The 19,078-nt window shown below is 38.3% G+C and overlaps 1 protein-coding gene across 6 annotated transcripts in view; it reads right to left on the bottom strand.

The window, feature by feature from the left end:
- Positions 1 to 6,339: 6,339 nt before the first annotated feature.
- RTTN (rotatin) overlaps positions 6,340 to 19,078 on the bottom strand; it is a 184,001-nt gene continuing 171,262 nt past the window's right edge. For 3 of the 6 annotated variants that reach the window (XM_074383250.1, XM_074383252.1, XM_074383251.1), the window contains exons 47-49: positions 15,492 to 15,595; positions 14,319 to 14,388; positions 6,343 to 13,368 (exon numbers count right to left, since the gene is read on the bottom strand). In XM_074383250.1, coding sequence (XP_074239351.1) covers positions 13,283 to 13,368; positions 14,319 to 14,388; positions 15,492 to 15,595 — 260 coding nt within the window. In that variant the 3' untranslated portion in view covers positions 6,343 to 13,282. Of the gene's footprint in view, positions 13,369 to 14,318; positions 14,389 to 15,491; positions 15,596 to 19,078 lie in introns of all 6 variants that reach the window. The other 3 variants (XM_074383256.1, XM_074383257.1, XR_012513060.1) reach the window with 2 other exon arrangements.

Here is a 19,078-nt window from a genome sequence, read left to right as displayed (position 1 = left end):
AACACTTGTGTACTGTTAGAGGGAATATATAATGATGCAGCTACTATGGAAGACAGTATAAAGGTTTCTCAAAAAAAATACTAAAATAGAATTATCATATGATCTAGCAATCTCACTTCTGGTATTTATCCAGAAGAACTGAAATCAGGATCTCCATGATATATGCACTCTTATGTTCAGTGCAACACGATTTAAAATATCTAAGATGTGGAAACAATCTAAATGTCCACCTACAAAGGAATGAATAAAGAAAATGTTGGCCGGGTGTGGTGGCTCATGCCTCCAATTCTAGCACTTTGTGAGGCCAAGGCAGGCAGATTGTTTGAGCTTAGGAGTTCAAGACCAGCTTTGGCAACAGGACAAAACTCTATCTCAACAAAAAACACAAAAATTAGCCAGGCATGGTGGCATAGTTACTTGGGAGGCTGAGGTGGAAAAATTGCCTGAGCCCAGGAGGCCAAGGTTGCAGTGAGCCAAGATCACTTTACTGCACTCCAGGCAGGGAGACCTTAATAGAGTATTATTTGGCCTCGAAAAGGAAAGAAATTCTACTTTGTGTAACAACATGAATGAACCTGGAGGATATCATGCTAAATTACATAAACCCGTTACAGAAGGGCAAATACTGACTGACTACATTTGTATGAAGTATCTACAGTAGTTAAATACATAGAAACAAAAGGCAGAATGCTGGATGCTAGGATATGGGGGGAGAGAGAAATAGGAAGTTGCTATTCAATGGGTATACAATTCTAGAGATCTGCTGTGGAATGTTATAGTTAACAACATTACATTGCACAATTAATTATTTAAAAGGGCATGTCTCATGTTATGTGATTTTTACCATAATAAAAGATTCTACTACTACAATCCATTCATACTATTGGATATTGTTATTGTTCATTCATTTTGACTGCTGCATAATATTCCATTGAGTAAACAGAATCATATAAACTGTTTATCCATTAACTATCCAACTGATGGGCTTTTGAGATGTTTCCAGGTGTTCATTACTGTAAAGAATACTGCTATTAATACTTTTCACATGTCTCCTTATGCTCATAGTCTCTTGAATATTTTGGGGATATATAACAAGAACTAAAACTGCTACACAGTAGTATATGTTAATGTTGAACTCTAAAAAGTAATGTCAAATTGTTTTGCAAAGTGGCTGCAATTACTTCCATTTCCACCAGGAATGTATAAAAACTCCCATGAATTTATATGCTTTCCAACATCAATTACAGTCAGACTTTTTACTTTTTGCCATCACTTGAGTTTAAAGCTAACTTGCTGTGGTCTTAATTTTTATTTTCCTAAGTGAAAATGATATCAAAGGCCTTTTTATATGATTATTGGTCTATGAGTTTCCTTTTCTTGAAAATGCCTGCTTATTATTCATATTTTTCCATTGGGTTATGTTTCACTTATTGATTTATAGAAGTTGTTTATATATTATTGATAGTAATCCCTTGTCAGTAACATATATTGCAGATATTTTCTCCCAGTTTATAACTTAACTTTTTATTTCTTTACAGTGTTTTCTAATTAAGAAGTTTCCTAATTTTTATATATTGAAATTTGTCAATCTTGTCTATTATAGTCAATACCTTTTTTAAAATGTAGTTGAAAAAAATATTTCCTAGCCCACAGTCTAAAATACGTTTTCTACTAAGAATGTTAATATTTTGTTTTTGACATATATGTCCTTAATCATTTTGAACTGATCTTTGCATATGTTGTAAACAAGGAATCCAATTTCACCGTTTCCCATATTTTTTCTTACCCTATTGATCAGTCTCTCCTTTCTCCACTGATTGCATACCATTTTAGTCATATATTAAATTTCCGTATATGTGTTTTGCTTATCCCTGCCCCAATAGCACTGTTTAAATTACCATAATTTCATTATAAGTTCTAAAATCATTGCTCTTCAAAATTCCTCTTCTAAAATGTCTTGGCTATTATCAGATATTTATTCTTTCATATAATGTTCAGAATAATTGCATAAAACTCTACAGTAATAACTTGTTGAAATTTTGACTAGAATTGTATTAAATCTATCAACCAGTTTGGGAAGAACTGGCATTTAATGGTGAAAAAGACCAATCATTTTATGATGTTCAAAAATTGTGTGGGCTGTGATTGACCAAAAGTCCAGCAGCAATGGTTCTCCATCTACCATGACATCTGGGACCTCATCTGGTAAGATAAAGGCTGAGGTGACTCAATGACTGGGAGCTGGAGTCATCTGAAGGCTCATTCACTCACATCTGGAGTTGAAACTCAGCTACAGCTGTCATCGGAACTCATGGCCTCCTTGTGTGACTGCATGGCTTTTTCAAAACATGGTGGCTTGGTTCCAACGGAACCAGTAGGAGGCTGTTATCTTCTTTTATCACCTAACCTTGGAAGTTACATCATGATCACTTTTGCCACAGAAGTACAGACCCAACTCTGGAGTAAGGAAGTATCAGTCACTTTTTAAGGAAAGTAAGTGGGATAGGAAATACTGTTCTGGCCATCTTTGGAAAACAAAATCTATGTTAAGTCTCCCTCCCTATTCACGCAAAGCCTAACCATATCAAAAAGCAATCTGTCTTGCTTTCTTTTTTAATGGGAAGATTATAATCATGACTTCAATTTCTTTAATAGCTACAGGACTACTGAAATTTATTATTTTTGATGCCATGTGTAGTAAATTATATTTTCCCAAGAACTTGTCCATTTCATTTATGCTTGCAAATATGCTAGTATAGAATTGTTGATAATATCCTAGTAGTATCTCTTTAATCTCTAGCCGTATGTATGTCCACATTTATCTTCATTGTATTATTTGTATGATTTTGCTTTTTCAGTTGATCATTTTTGGCAGAAATTTGTCTCTTTACTGCTCCTTTTCTTTTTTCAAAGAACTGATGTTTTTGTTTGCCTGTTGACTACTTAGGTCTTTGATTCTATTTCATCGACTTCAGCTCTTGTTTTTTCATGATCTCTCTTAAACTTAATTTAGGTTTAGTCTTTATTTTTCAAACTTCTTAAAACAGACATAATGTAGCTCATTAATTTTAAGACTTTCTTCTTTTATACAGATTTAAAGCTAAAACTTTCCTGTGAAGATTTTTAAGAGAAAAAAATTTCACCTTTACTGCATTGCCTTAAAGTGTGGTGTTTTTATTATCATGCAGTAAATTTCCATTGTGGTTTCTGCTTTAACTTTTGGGTTATTTAGAAGTGTGTTTTTTAACTTCCAAATATGTGAAGATACTTATCTTGTTGTTATTGTTAACTTAATCACATGGTGTTAAGAGTTCTTTATCTATATAGAACCATTCTTTGAAATGTATTGAGACTCTGTTGCCTAATACTTGATAACTGTAAATTCTTTCATATGAAACAAGGAAAAATGTGTTTTCTCTAAATTTTGGTTGTAGAACTCTGCATATAACTATCAGATCAAAGTTATCAACTGTATTATTTAGATTTTCTATATCCTTCTTGAGTTTTTAACCTGCTTGACCTATGAGCATGTGCGGAAAGCTAGTCCCTGTGATGGCTGGTTTGTCAAATCATCCTTGTATTTCTAATACTTTTTTGTTTCATATACTTTGAGGTTATTTTATAAGGTGGATGCATGTTTAAAATTGTTAAATTTTCTTGGTGAATTGAATTGTTTCTCATTATAGTGATATTTCTCATCTCTATTTCAAAAAAATCTTGAAGTCAATTTTATTCATGTTAGTATCATTTGACAGTAACTTATCAATTTTATTTTGGTTACTTTTTCTCTCTTTTATTTCACCCTTGTAAGTAATATATATTAAATTTTAAAACTCAGACTTTCAAGTAAGTTTAGTACATGGACTAAACTTGTAATATCAAGTTTATCTTTCATTTATGTGTTTAGTTCATTTACTTTTACTGATATGCTTTTTTGTTTCTGTCATATTTATTCTTTTAATTTGTTCCTGTTTTTTTTCATCCTTTCTAAAAAAAAAAAACACTCTCCACCTCAATAACAAGGTAGCATTTTCTTACATCCTTCTTCCCTTACCAATGTCCATCATGTTGATATTATCTAGAGTTAATTTTCTTTCAGTACCTTATTGAACTACAACATACATATAACAAGAACAATTTTAAGACATTTTACATATGCATACATACACCTGTGTTACTATAACCTGAATCAAGACATGGAACATTATAAATTGAGTATAGAAGACATGGTTGCTTTGTACTTTTGGGTCAATACTCCACCTCTAAGTTACCATTATTATGACTTCTGTCACCAGAGGTTAGTTTTGCCTTTTATTGAACTTCATATAAATGAAGTACGTATAAACTTTTTTAATGTCAAGATTCTTTTGATCAGTTTCTGTTTATATATAATGTTGTATTTCTCAGTATTTTTCATTATTATGCAGTATTTCATTGCTTAAATATAATTTATTTATCTATTCTTTTATTGATAGGCATTTGGGTTGTTTCTCAAATCTGGGGCTTGGGACTATTATATTATCATTTCTATTTAGTATACATCTAATTCTCAGAGATTTCCTCAATCTTACTTCTTAATTCATTAATTCATAAGTAAGCTATATCTATTCTCAGGTCTACTATTTTAGTTTTTCAACTTTTACATTTGTTGTACATATTGTCTGCTCTTTTTAGGTTTTCTTGTTTGGGATTTATATTTTTAATTTCTTTCCTCATCACTTTCAATGACTTTAACTAATTTTAAATTTTTGGTTTATCTTTTTTTAATATTTCTGCTTCTTTTTAAAAACTATTTTCAGCATGCTGTTTTCCTGAAATGTCCTGTTATTTTACCCAATGAGTTCATTTTCCTCTGGAGTATCAGGCAGATACAGTGGAAGGCCAGCCCCTAGTTTGTATGAGTCCTAGAGAGATCAAGGGGTACATCAGGCTATAATGGAGAACTAGATCTTGGCTTCACTCAGTTAGTCACTCCCCACTCCTAAACACCCTCCTCCCTGTAAGGTCCTTGCCCTTTGCTCCCCCAGTGAGAAGCATTAGGAAGAAATGCATTCAGATTGCAGTGCATAGGTCTGGGGTGGGGTGGGGTCTGAAGTGGCAGAAACAGAAGAGCCCGGATGAGATCAGGGAGACCCACCCTTTTTCCCAGCTCCTCAAAAGCACAGAGGTTCTGTGTTGCCACCCAGAGTTTGCCCATGAGCACGGCTGGACCAGAGATCTAAACCACCAGGGACAGGCACTGTTTTCCCCAAGCAATGGATGGGAGAAGTAAGAACAGTCCCCACTACCGCCCACTCCCCCACATCTGTCTTCCCTCTCATGGTCTTTCTGGGCTGTCTGCGGCCCCTAAACAAAGATACATCCCCACCCTCAACACAGCAGTTCCAATAGCTCCCTCGTGACTCAGTTGGTTTCTTATAATTTTCTCTCCATCCTAGAAGGAAATTTTTGGAGAGGGATCAGCAGTCCTCACAGGTCAGCATCTTGGTCAGCACTAGCCCCATTTCCCTAACCATTCCAAGGCTTTTAAATCATTCCTAGCTCATGCTATACATGTTGAATCTACCAATTGTAAATCAGCCTGTCTTTAGACCTGTCTTTGACCCTCATTTGGGTCAAAACTCAGAATCACCAAATAAGAGATGCAATATCTGCATTCTTCTACATGGAGCTGTGTGTTATCAGCTGCTGTTAAGGCAGATAAAGTGATACAATTAGAGCTGTTAGTCCCTATTGTGATGGTACCAACAGAATAAGCATTTCTACCTGTTTTCATTAAGTCAAGCCACTATGTTCCCTTTCAGCTGTTACTGCTGCCCCCTCCTCTCTTTCCATTCAAAGAAAATAGTGTCACGTTTATTTCAGTCAAAGTCAGGTTCTTATAGTGCCTGCTGCTGCCAAATGTGCACACTAAGAAGCAGGGCCTGGAAGGAGGCTGACAGGTGATCTGTTGGTGTGTACCTTTCACACAGCATGGGCAATGCAAACTGCCTGCTTCTGTTTTCCCAGACTGCTAGAGTTGCAGCTTATATATTTTTCAGAATTTACTGTTCTATTTTCAAAAATCTGATGCCTACACTCCCCAAAAGAATGTACCAAGATTCCTAGTAAAAGAAAAAAAATGGATCCTTAAAGTTTAGATTGGTGTCTCTGTTTCATGTGGGTGCTAGTGTTTTCAAATCCTAGTAAAATATTGGTTTTTTTTTTTTAATTGAACTAAAAGATAGTTTAAGAATTTTAAGTGTTTTAAGCTGTACTTGCTTTTTTCAGTAAATAGAAATCTATTCCATAAAAGAAAATTATGGTTCTGTAAATTTTGAAAAAGTCAGAATTTTGAAACTAATTTACACTGTGAAATTCTGTAGCTCTGCCTAATAAATTTATATTTATTCATTCATTCATTCCATATAAATTGAGTACCTGCTTTGTGCAAGGCATCATGAGAAGGAGGAAGTTACAGGCTCAATCAAAGGTCATGCCTTTACGGAGATGGTGGGAACAATGTATGAGAATCAACATAATATGAGGGCAAAAGGGCTAAAGGATATACAGATTTAAAACAACAACAACAAAAAAAAAAAAACAGAAATCTAAAAGAGTTGTGGAGACTCAGAGTAAACCATTTCTTCCCAACTGGGGAATCTGACACAGCCTCACAGGAGAGATGACATTTGATTTTGGCCTTTTACAACAGGCAGAAATGGAAATGTGAAAGTGGGTGGAGGTGCACTCTGGGAGAGGAAAGTTGAAGAATTAAAGAGGTTGGAGAAGAAAGGGCATAGGATGAGCAAGCAAGAAAATCCGAAGAGGGCATTAGGGTAAAAGGTGAGTTGAGAATAACTTCCAAGCAAGTACACATATCCTCGGGAAATCTTTGTTCTAACAATAGGGAGCCAGGCAAAGGAGTAACCACAAAAACAAACAAAAGGAAGTTCAAAGTTTGAAGAAACCTCAAAAGGTCACAGACTGGCAGAGCCTCTCTTAATTGGCACCACAGAACAGATTTGCTGAGATTGAAGAATTCTCTCCATTCTCCCAATAAAACATCCTGGTTGATGCCAGAGCACATGAGCAGGAGAGAGACAAAGGGGGCGGGGATTAGGGCCACTTGCTCCGGCTTCCCCTAGGTGTTTCATGCTTACGGAGGTTTGGTTGTACTTGCTACTAAACCATTTTCACTCAGACTTGTTACTGGAATTACAGAATTTGGCGAAATATTAATGACATAAGTGATAAGAAAAGTAATTGTAAGAACTAAGTTGAATGCTTTGCAACGAGTTAGTAACAAATCACTTAAAAATTGCTATTGAATCTGGTGTGGCAAGTCAACTACAAAAGAAAATAAGAAATGGTAGAAATCTGGAAGAATCCTTAGAGGAAAGAAAAACTAATCTGAAAGAGGTTAGTTTGGGTTGCAAGTACTGAGTGCCTTAGTATTTGCTCCACTTTCAGAAACTGAAACTGGAAATCATCCAAATGCATTAGGTGTGATTTATGATAAAAATGAAAAAACAGTATTAACACCAATAAGGAAACTACATTCTAAAAAGGCCCCAGCCCTTAATCAAAAGTTTGTGGAATGAATATATATTTACATACATAAAATGTTAAAGGTACATATTTAAAATGTTGCAATTAATTTTTTCAATTAATCAGCCAGTTTTAAACTACTGTCTGTGAAAATGCTGGCAGTCTGTTCAGACCAACCATTCTGTCTTCCCAGCCTCATTTCTCCCTGAGAAGGTGGATCCTGACAGCTGATAGTTGCATTTCACAGGCATAAACTCCACAGAGGGCATTCAGCTTTACACTGGAAAGTCATCTGACACTAATATTTTTAGTTCTGAATGCAGCTAGAACTAATCACAAAGTCTAAATGCAGACTGAATAAATTCAGTAAGCATCTAATCTTTTTTACTGGGGAAGATAATGCTTCCCCACCCCCCCTAATTATATCACAGTTTTCTCTCAAATCAAGTAGAACATTGGTGGACACCGGTGGTTGTTGAACCAAACACCTCCTCCCCTCCTCTATTAGCAGAGGCCCGTGCTACTGGATCTGGCAATGTGCCCAAATAAAGGACTACAGTTCTTGGCCTCTCTTTCAGCTTTGAGTGTCCATGTGCTGTTTGTTCTGCCTGAGATGTGAGCCCTAGTTATTGGACCTGTCATTTGGGAAGGCTCCTTAAAGGGCAACGCAGCTGAGGAAGTCCCTTTCCAATCTTTGTCCTTCCTGATGTCCACGAGGTAACTTCCTGAAGGAAACGCACAAAGACAGAGAGAGCAGAAAAGTAGGCACCTGAGTCTCTGAGGACACTATTAGCTACAGACTGCCCACATGTGAGTTTCCTGGGATGCAAACTACAACAAAAACAGTAAAAAGAAAAAGAAACTCCTTTCTTACTGAAGCCATTATTACTTTGGAGTTTCTACTTAATCAAACTGTGGCTATTCCTAGCAGATACAGAATATAACTTTAAATCGGGTATGATACCCATAAATTGATTCTTTGTAATCCAATCTTTATGAATATGATCAGAAAACAATTAAAAACAGTAAGTTCCCATTTTATAATCTGTTTACTTCCATGGTAAGCCAAAGAAAGAATGTTCCAATAAGGTATTTGAAGAAATTATGTTTTCAGAATCACCTGGAACTGGAAGCAATCTGCTACCAGACTACCAAGTATCGCTGCCCAGATGAACCCAAATGGGTGCAGATACTCCAAAGGCACAAGCACTGGCAGAGGCCAAAGTGACGTAAGGATGCCACTGAAAAGTAGAAATGTGTCAAAGAACATTTCCTCAGAGTCTGTACTAAAACACATTTTTTCCCTTGGCTTTCACACAAAATTAAAGAGAAATTTATTAAATGTTACCATATGAATATTTTGTAAAACATTGGTCCAAAGATTTTTTTTTCTGAAGCAGATTCCTCCAATGTGGAAAGAGCAAACAGAATGTAAAAAATGAACATTGTTGGAAATATTTAAAGTAGAATCACACTGAGCTCCTTTTGCGTTGCTGCCAAATCTCAGAATCCTGGGGTCTTGGCACAGTTTTTCATACACCTGAGCCTTGAGGCTCAGCGCAGTCCCACACAGCCCCAGGTGCGGGACTTGAGTTGTATAAGGAATTACTTGAGTTGTATAAGGAATTTCCTACGAGAAATTTTAAGTGAGAAAGAATAAACTCTATGTTCCCCAAAACTGAGTTTCCTAATTCACCAAAACAATAGCATTTTATCATCCAGGCCTCTTAGTCTTTGGATAACAATGATCAATGGGGAGAAAGAAAAAAAAATGGCTACTCTCAATTAGATGAACTTTTTTAAGCTAAGATTTTCTTTTGGTTACTAAGGTTATAATTTTTTAAATCTTCCATTTACACAAGTCAGATGGAGGAAGAGCAATATTTTGCCGACTGACACTCAATCAGACAACATGACAAGCAGAAAAACATGTGCCTACCCCAGGTGTATATAACGCCTGTATTGCAGTGCTTTCTGAGACTCAGGTTCTCAATAATGCCTTGCTTAGTGCCTGGGCGATCAGTCGTCCCAGGACTGTGGACGCGCACTCCACCAGGAACCAACAATCCTTTTGGGATGTTGGAATCTGCGTTTCCACAGCCCGACTCACTTTCCAGCACATCCCCCTCCCAGAGGGGAGGAAGGTTTGCAAGGATACAAAAGACTTAAAGTTTTTACTTAAAGAGATGTTTTTGAGAATTAGGTAAAGATAATAAATCACTGATAACATCTAAGGGACAACTATGGATCAGGCTAGGCACTAAGTCCTCTCACCAACGGCACAAGGTACGTGTCTTCGTCCCGTCACAGCCTCGAGCCTCTTCCAGGGTTCCAACAATCGCACAATTGCAGTGGTGAGGCCAGGGTAGATTCCAGGCCCACAGGATTCAAAAGCCCTCTACTCTTCACGGCTCTATGATGCTCTCTCATTCACTGAGATACCTGCAAGCGGATCCTAATGCAAAAGTGGGGATGCTAGTCATTACTCCTACCCATCATTCTGCCAAATCTGAGGAACATCATGGTTAAGAAGCATACTTGGGGCTCTGGCAACCTCAGGAAATGGGAAATATACAAGGTGCAGCCCCAAAGACTGATGATGCAAAATTACCACAAATGATGAGTATATTTAACACTACAAAGGAAAATTGGTGATCTGGAGTTAAATAGGCAAAATTCTATTTTTTTGCTCTATTCCTTATAGAACACCACACACAAACAAAAAGTTACATCCAGCTATTCATTTTTGAGTGTTTTTAGGAAGAGTGGGAACAAGGTCCAGCCAGGTCTGCTAACTCTACTTTCCTACTAGCTTCCTGTTTTCAAAAGTAATGGCTGCCTCCTCCCTCAAATTGCTCCAGGTCTTCAGTCCAGAGCCTCAGCATCAATGTGTACACTTCACGTGTGATGTGACACCACCATTTTGTGCTTCCATAGTGCACACACACTAACTCAGCCCACCAAAAATGCTAGGATATAGAGAAATTGGAGGCCATGAGGTATGAATGAGCGCCCCGTACCTATTTTCTGGACCCTTGCTTAAACTTGGGCATGTGTGAAAGAAAAAATACTTGGTTAGCATTCAAGAGACCCAGATTCAAGTCATGATTTCATCAGGAAGCAGGTAAGTGATATTAAATAATTTCATGTTCTAGGCAGTGTTCTGTAATCACGGATTCAGTGGTTTTCAAACTGTGGTGAGCAGAGCCTGAAGAGCTTGCTAAACATTCTCCTATACACAGGCCTGCTTCACTGAGCCCAGGCATCTGCATTTGAGCACACACCTGAGGCTTCTGATGCTGGTCCCCAAGGGAGAGGCAGGGCAGCTGCTACAGCAGTGCGCCAGTCACCTCAAGGCTCCTGCAGAAACGTCTTCCCCACTGGCTGACGGGACACAATCCCAGGAGACCCAGTTCCAAGACTGTCCCCAGGATCTGGACCGCTGCGTGTGCCCAAGCTCCACATTCCTGGACACCAAGACAGGCGAATGCAAGTTCTCCTAAAGCCACGGCCCCGCTCCTTCCTCCAAGGTGTGCGGTCTCCTGGGCTTTGGCAGGTAACGTTTTTGGGTGGTTCTGACTACTAGGCTACGAATCTCCCTCTGGCACTACTGTGAAGTGCTAGGGAAAATGATCAGTTACAAGTCTTGGTTCCAAGAAGATGAGGTAGTACATACTCTGAAGTAAATCAATCAATCCATCATAATATCATTTCCCTGAAGAGACCCAATTTTTGTAGAAAAATGGTGTTTATGTGTAAGATCCAAACACAAAAAGAGATATCAATGGGGGAAGGGGGGGCGGCAGAATAAGGCAGCATGGCATGGTGATTTATAAAGAAAAACCAAACTTACTCGCAGTTATCCCGGGTTCCAACCTCCACTCCACTGTTAAGCAACCACAGACAAGGAGCACATTACTTAACCGCTCTGCGCCTCCGCTCACTCACCTAGACCACAAACACATTAGTAATATTTTAGAAAATGATAGATTAAATGATTAAAGTTCTGAGAATAGTATCTGGGACACAGAAGGAGTTATGAAGGGAGTTAGAAATTCATTTATTTAATCAATGAGAGCTGATTAGAGAATTTCAGAAAAATGGCAAGGAATGTAAGACACCACGAGAGAAGGGAAAAATAATTCTCAAGATTCCTGCTCTCAGAATTGGTGAGCTTTCCAGAATACGGCATGTCCATCGTTAGACATTAACTTGGAAGGCTCAGAAACTTCCGAGCTTCCTAGATTTATTTTTCAGATCACGAATCAGTAATTCTCAGACATTGTAACTTTAACTGGTACTGTTTCTGTATTTAATATATCCTCACACTTTCAGCTTAAATAACATCACTGCTTATTTTATTGATGCTAGTGATTTGTTAATAGCACTTAATATAGAATGTTTTTTTTCTTTTCTTGTGAACCTAAGTTAGGAAAATTTTTCTTAAAACATTATCCTGTATGTATGTATGTATAAATGTATATGTGACATATATGGATATATATATATATTAATATTTCACCTTTTATTTCTCTTAGATACAATTTTCTCACTTTCAAAAGTGTTGGGAAAGTTGCTGAAAGTGATTAACTCTTGATTTTGGTGTAGGAACTGAATTCAAAACTACAGATTAGGTAAGATTATGTAATGGAGTACTTTACAGAGCTTGATCCTCCTTTTTCTTTTTTTTTTTTTGAGACAGAGTCTTGCTTTGTCACCCAGGCTGGAGTGCAGTACACAATCTCAGCTCACTGCAACCTCCCTGCCTCCAGGTTCAAGAGATTCTTGTGACTCAGCCACTGGAGTAGCTGGGGTTACAGATGCTCACTACTAGGCATGGGTAATTTTTATATTTTTAGAAGAGATGGGATTTTGCCATGTTGCCCAGGGTGGTCTCAAACTCCTGGCCTCAAGAGATACACCTACCACAGTCTCCCAAAGAGCTGAAATCACAGGCGTGAGCCATGGTGTCCGACCATCTTCTGTATTTTTCACAGTCTTATACTATTTTTCATGATGTTTTGGGCTGAGCTAGAATTTGAACCCAGGCTTAGATATAACTCCAACTCTGTTTCTTCCTTCTTTATTACACAGCCTTGCAGAAGCCAAAGGTGAAGATTATAAATGTAACGATTTAAGAGTCATCTAGAAAGATAACGTCACTAAAAACGTGCATGAGAAAGCTACCTACAAATCGTACACACTTACACATGTCCCTTTTTCAGTGTGGATGCTCTGGGTAACAGGAAGTTTGAAAATAAGCATTTGTACTGACAGAGCCAAATTTTATATCAATTAAAATGAAAATATAAAAAATGAAAAAAACAGGACACAATGCCTTCTTTCAACTCCTAAAATTAATATTCATGAGACTGATAAAAGTCTGTAAGCAGCAATTATTGGTCAATTTTCAGTTTCTAAAAATATTGTTTTATTAAATAACTGTTAAATAGGATTTTTACAAAATAAACGGCATAGAAAAGGGTAAAAATGTTTACGTTCCCAGAGTTTTCTATGCCTTTTCGACAGAAAGGAAAAGGCATAGGAAGTTGTCAGCTGCTAGTACTTCTGGAGAGATGCCATGACTGGCTAGTGCTGGAGTATCACCAGTTCTGTCTCTCATGGGAAAGAGGAGGATCGACACTTGGTAGAGAGGTAGCATGTCTTCAGGTAACAGCTGCTACACACAGCTGGCTTCAACTGTAGCTCCCTCGTTGGTGGCTGTCAGTTTCAAGGTGTAGCATCTCAGCACTCAGGAAGAGTTAAGAAGCTGCACGAGGTTTTCAAGACATTTCAAATAATAGGCATTTAGAGGGTTTTCTTCTAAATTTGGGAAAGCTGAGATAGAAAAATAAGAGTACACAAATACTAGTTTATTAAACTTGGTACTATCCTTAAGAGGCACACACATAAATATATATGAACAGGATTTATATATAATTTAAAGCTCTACTTAAGTTCTTGATGTGATAGCATTCCAGAGTATTTTGCATTTTTTAAAAATGAACAAGTTACAAGATTAATACAGTTTACCCAAAGAGTATTTTTAAAAAGTACTCCCACATAATGGATACCATTAACTATAATTCCAAATGAATGCCATTATTCTTTTTTTATGGACCATCCTTTCTAAAGCATAAACTTTAACTCAGTTATTCATTAGCTCCAGAAATTCATGGTCACAGCTAAAACAAACTGAAACCTCCCCTGCTTACAAAATAAATAAGACTATAAAAACACAAATAACCAACAGATATATTATAGTACAGGAAAGACACAGTTTAGTGTTTTAGCATAAAAAGTATTCAGAGAACAATGCTCACTGAAATTTGGTGTTGCTAAAAATGAGTAATGTGCTTTGAAAAGAAAACCCTTTCTAGTATGGTGACCAGATCACAGGGAAACATGGATATAGGGGTAATAGGATCATGAAAGACTGTCCTCCAAGCTCCCTGATGTTAGATCCCAGTTTTTTGCTCACAGTTAATTCTAATTTGGCCAGTTCTTATCACTAAGAACATACTTCAGCATAACAGTCACTGTTGGCAAAGAAAATGTAGTACAAAAATACGAGAAAGTTCATAGATGCATTTTAAGAAATGATCACATCTTAAATCTTCATGTATCTATTTTATTATTTTTTTAAATGATATAATTGAAGCACAAACTGAATATTGGCACATTTTACAATGCCATTTTGCTGTGGTCTGTCCAAATATCTCATTAATCAGAGAATTCACTTAATAGCTTCCAAGTTTAACTATAATCTCTTTCTTATTGAAACTTACTTTTCTTTGCTAAGGAATATGCTTCATCCACTCTTCTTTTTACTGATGGACTTTTCAAAGCTGCTTTTGCCTAGAGATAATGTAGAACAATTCATTAATTAGGTTTATTGCCATGTGTTAAGGATCATGATAGCAAAACACTAATTCTGCCCACTGCTAACTAGAGTATTAAATAGAATATGATGAAATATGAATGATATAACTAGAGAATTCCATCTTAGTATATATAATACATCCTATTGTGCCAATCCCCTTGCACATTCTGAAGTCTTGACTATATCCTCTTATCTAACTTGTTTCTCTATTGTCCCATTTTCTTTCTTTTCTTCCCTTTTATTCCTCCCCTAATCTCAATTTGCTATTTTAAACTAGTCAACCTTGGTTTCCGTATTTCATAGTCCCTCGCACCTCAGATTTCTGATCGTGTATACCAAATATTACCAGTTGGCCAACAAATGTTTATGGAATGACTACAAAGTTCTAAGCTCTGGGGATACCCAGGTGAGGATGGCAGCAACGGCCTCTGTCCTTGTGTATGTGACTCTGGCAAACAGGGAGAAAACTAGCCCAGGCAGGGATAGTCGGCTGAGAGAACACCATTCTAGGATGGCTGTCTATCCTAACAGTGTCATTTGGCTATCATTTAATCACTAGATAATTATGGGTATTTCTCTCGGGAATGAGATGTCTGCAATAAAATAGAAGTCCAAAGGCCAGAGAAAAGTAGAACACGAGTCTCCACGTGGCCTGCCCTTTTCTCGAGCAGGCTTTGTGCTGCAATCTTACAAGAACTGAGCTAGAGAGAGGGGAATTATACAATTGGATAAAACTTTTGTTACTCGGTTTTACTTTAAGATGTGTTTTCCCTTGATACAACTTTTAGAAGAAACAATCTATACTAAAATTCCAACAATACAGTAAATCAATTTAAATTAAGAGGAAAATCTCAGTTCAGAGATTCTCTTCTGAACTGAAACGTTCTGTTGAAATGATTAAGTAAAAAGATTTCAACTAATGTTTTACTAATTGTGTGAATGAGCAAAGGGAACAAGAGTCTTTGACTTAGTTTTTTTTTTTCTTTTGCTGTAACTCTTCCGACATCTTTGGATGTATCCTAAGAGTGTAGACCCCGTTGTTTGCTCCTTAGGTGCAACAATGATTTTTAAAACTGACCTTCTGATAATTGTAAATCAGAGCCCAAAGCGCAGCTGCTCCAATCCTCTGAGCATTTTGATTCTCACTTTCCAGACAGCCAGCTAGCACAGTAATGACTTTTTCTAAAAATAAGCATATATTAAAAAACAGTTCAGTCCCAGACACTGCACTATAGTCTTGGACTAGTCAGAAACCTCCCTCTCTTCCCATTAGAACACATACACAGAGTTGATATCACCAGACTACTGCAAAACTAGTCTTTTATGCCACGTGGTACATGGGAGGACACCTCAGAACATTGTTTTCATGTCAGGCACAGATGGGTCAAAGACACTGAAGCTACCCCACTTTTTGGCCTGAATTCAACAAAAGGACCACAAGTGTGCCAAAAATAAGTATACAATTAGTTATATTAATGAATTACTCAATTATAGCTAACATTTTGGCAGGCAGAAAAACAGATCTGCTTTCATGATAAATTGTAAAGTCTATATACGAACATATCAATAGAATGAGCTACTATCATACTCGTTGATCTTTTTAAAAAATGACTAGGGTGGCTGTCAAGATGGCCGAATAGGAACAGCTCCAGGCTGCAGCTCCCAGCAAGATCAATGCAGAAGGTGGGTGATTTCTGGATTTCCAACTGAGGTACCCAGCTTATCTCACTGGCACTGGTTAGACAGTGGATGCAGCCCACAGTGGGCAAGCCAAAGGCAGGGTGGGGCGTTGCCTTACCTGGGAAGTACAAAAGGTCAAGGAACTCCCTCCCCTAGCCAAGGGAAGCCATAAGGGGCTATGCCGTGAGGAATGGTGCATTCTAGCACAGATACTACATTTTCACCACAGTCTTCACAATCTGTAGACCAGGAGATTCCCTCAGGTGCCTACACTACCAGGGCTCTGGGTTTCAAGCACAAAACTAGGCAGCTGTTTGGGCAGACACCGAACTAGCTGCCAGTGCTTTTTTTCTCAAACCCTAGTGGTGCCTGGAATGCCAGTGAGACAGACCTTTCACTCCTCTGAAAAGGGGGCTGAAGCCAGGGAGCCAAGTGCTCTAGCTCAGCAGATCCCATCCCCACCCCCACAGAGCGCAACAAGCTAAGATCCACTAGGTTGACATTCTTACTGATAGCATGGCAGTCTGAAGTTGCAGCTTGGCAAAGCTGCTGTAGCCAGACTGCCTCTCTAGAGTCCTCCTCTCTGGGCAAGACATCTCTGAGAGAAAGGCAGTAGCCCCAGTCACAGGCTTACAGATAAAACTCCCATCTCCCTGGGACAGAGCACCTGGGTCAAATGGGGGCTGTGGGTAGGTTTAGCAAACTTAAATGTTCCTGCCTATCAGCTCTGAGGAAAGCAGCAGATCTCCCAGCACAGCACTCGAGCTCTGCTAAGAGGCAGACTGCCTCTTCAAGTGGGTCCCTGAACTCCAGGCCTCCTGACTGGGACATACCTCCCAGCAGGGGTCCACAGACACCTCATATAAGAGAGCTCCAGCTAGCATCTAGCAGGTGCCCCTCTGGGTAAAGGTTCCAGAGGAATGAGCAGGCGGCAATCTTTGCTGTTCTGCAGCCTCTGCTGGTGATATCCAGGAAAACAGGGTCTAAAGTGGACCTCCAGATAATTCCAGCAGATCTGCTGCAGAGGGGCCTGACTAATAGAAGGAAAGCTAACAAACAGAAAGAAATAGCATCAACATCAACAAAAAGGATGTCCATACAAAAACCTCATCCGATGGTTACCAACATCAAAGACCAAAGGCAGATAAATCCACAAAGATGAGAAAAAATCAGTGCAAAAACACTGAAAATGGCAAAAACCAGAATGCCTCTTCTCCTCCACAGGATCACAACTCCTCACCAGCAGAGGAACAAAACTGGATGGTGAATGAGTTTGATGAACTGACGGAAGTAGGCTTCAGAAGGTGGGTAATAACAAACTCCTCCAAGATAAAGGAGCACGTTCTAACCAAATACAAGGAAGCTAAGAACCTTGAAAAAGACTAGAGATATTGCTAACTAGAATAACCAGTTTAGAGAAGACCATAAATGACCTGATGGAGCTAGAAAACACAGCACGAGAGCTTCATGAAGCATGCACAAATATCAATAGCTAAATCAATCAAGCGGAACAAAGGATATCAGAGATTAAAGATGAACTTAATGAAATAAAGCATGAAGACAAGATTAGAGAAAAAAATGAAAAGGAACAAAGTCTCCAAGAAATATGGGACAATATGGAAAAAAACCAAACCTATATTTGATTGGTGTGCCTGAAAGTAATAGGGAGAATGGAACCAAGTTAAAAAACACTCTTCAAGATATTATCCAGGAGAACTTCCCCAACCTAGCAAGACAGGCCAACATTCAAATTCAGGAAATACAGAAATCTGATAAAACACCACAAAGATACTCCTTGAGAAGAGCAACCGTGAGACATACACTCGTCAGATTCAACAAGGGTGAAATGAAGGAAAAAATGTTAAGGACAGCCAGAGAGAAAGGTCGAATACCCACAAAGGGAAGTCCATCAGACTAACAGGGGATCTCTCTGTAGAAACCCTATAAGCCAGAGGAGAATGGGGGACAACATTCAACATTCTTAAAGAAAATATTTTTTTTTTTTTTTTTTTTTTTGAGATGGAGTATCAGTCTGTTCCCCTGGCTGGAGTGCACTAGCGTGATTTTGGCACACTGCAACCTCAGCCTCCTGGGTTCAAGTAATTCTTCTGACTCAGACTCTCAAATAGCTGGGACTACAGCTGGTTAGCCACCATGATCAGCTAACTTTTTGCATTTTTAGTAGAGATGGGGTTTCACCATATTTGCCAGGCTGGTCTCTAACTCCAGACCTTGTGATCCACCCACCTTGGCCTCTCAAAATGCTGAGATTATGGGCATGAGCAACCACACCTGCCACAAGAAAAGAATTTTCAACCCAGAATTTCATATCCAGCCAAAGTAAGCTTCATAAGTGAAGGAGAAATAAAATCCTTTACAGACAAACAATTGCTGAGAGATTCTGTCACAACCAGCCCTGCCTTACAAGAGCTCCTGAAGGAAGTCTAAACATGGAAAGGAAATACCAGTACCAACCAGTGAGCAGACGCTGCCCTCTAACTAATACCAGTGAGCAGACACTGGCCTCTAATAATACCAGTGAGCAGACACTGGTCTCTTTAACTAATACCAGTGAGCAGACACTGGCCTCTAACTAATAACAGTGAGCAGACACTGGCCTCTAACTAGTACCAGTGAGCAGACGCTGCCCTTTAATACCAGTGAGCAGACACTGCTCTCTAACTAATAGCAGTGAGCAGACACTACACTCACAGACCCTGCCCTTGAACCAGTTACAGTTTAAATACATTTTGGGAGTGGCTAATAAATATATATAGAAAGATTTCCCAACAACAATGGTTCACCCTTAAGAATTAATTAATAAATCATTCTACTATCAAGATACATGTATGTTTACTGCAGCACTATTCACAATAGCAAAGACTTGGAACCAACCCAAATGCCCATCAATGATAGACGGGATAAAGAAAATGTGGCACGTATACACCATGGAATACTATGCAGCCAACAAAGCAGCATGAGTTC

This window comes from Saimiri boliviensis, chromosome 13, assembly GCF_048565385.1.
Source record: "Saimiri boliviensis isolate mSaiBol1 chromosome 13, mSaiBol1.pri, whole genome shotgun sequence".
NCBI classification, from domain to species: Eukaryota; Metazoa; Chordata; class Mammalia; order Primates; family Cebidae; genus Saimiri; species Saimiri boliviensis.
Note: the sequence above shows the minus strand (reverse complement) of the source record. Positions and strands in the feature narration are given on the sequence as shown.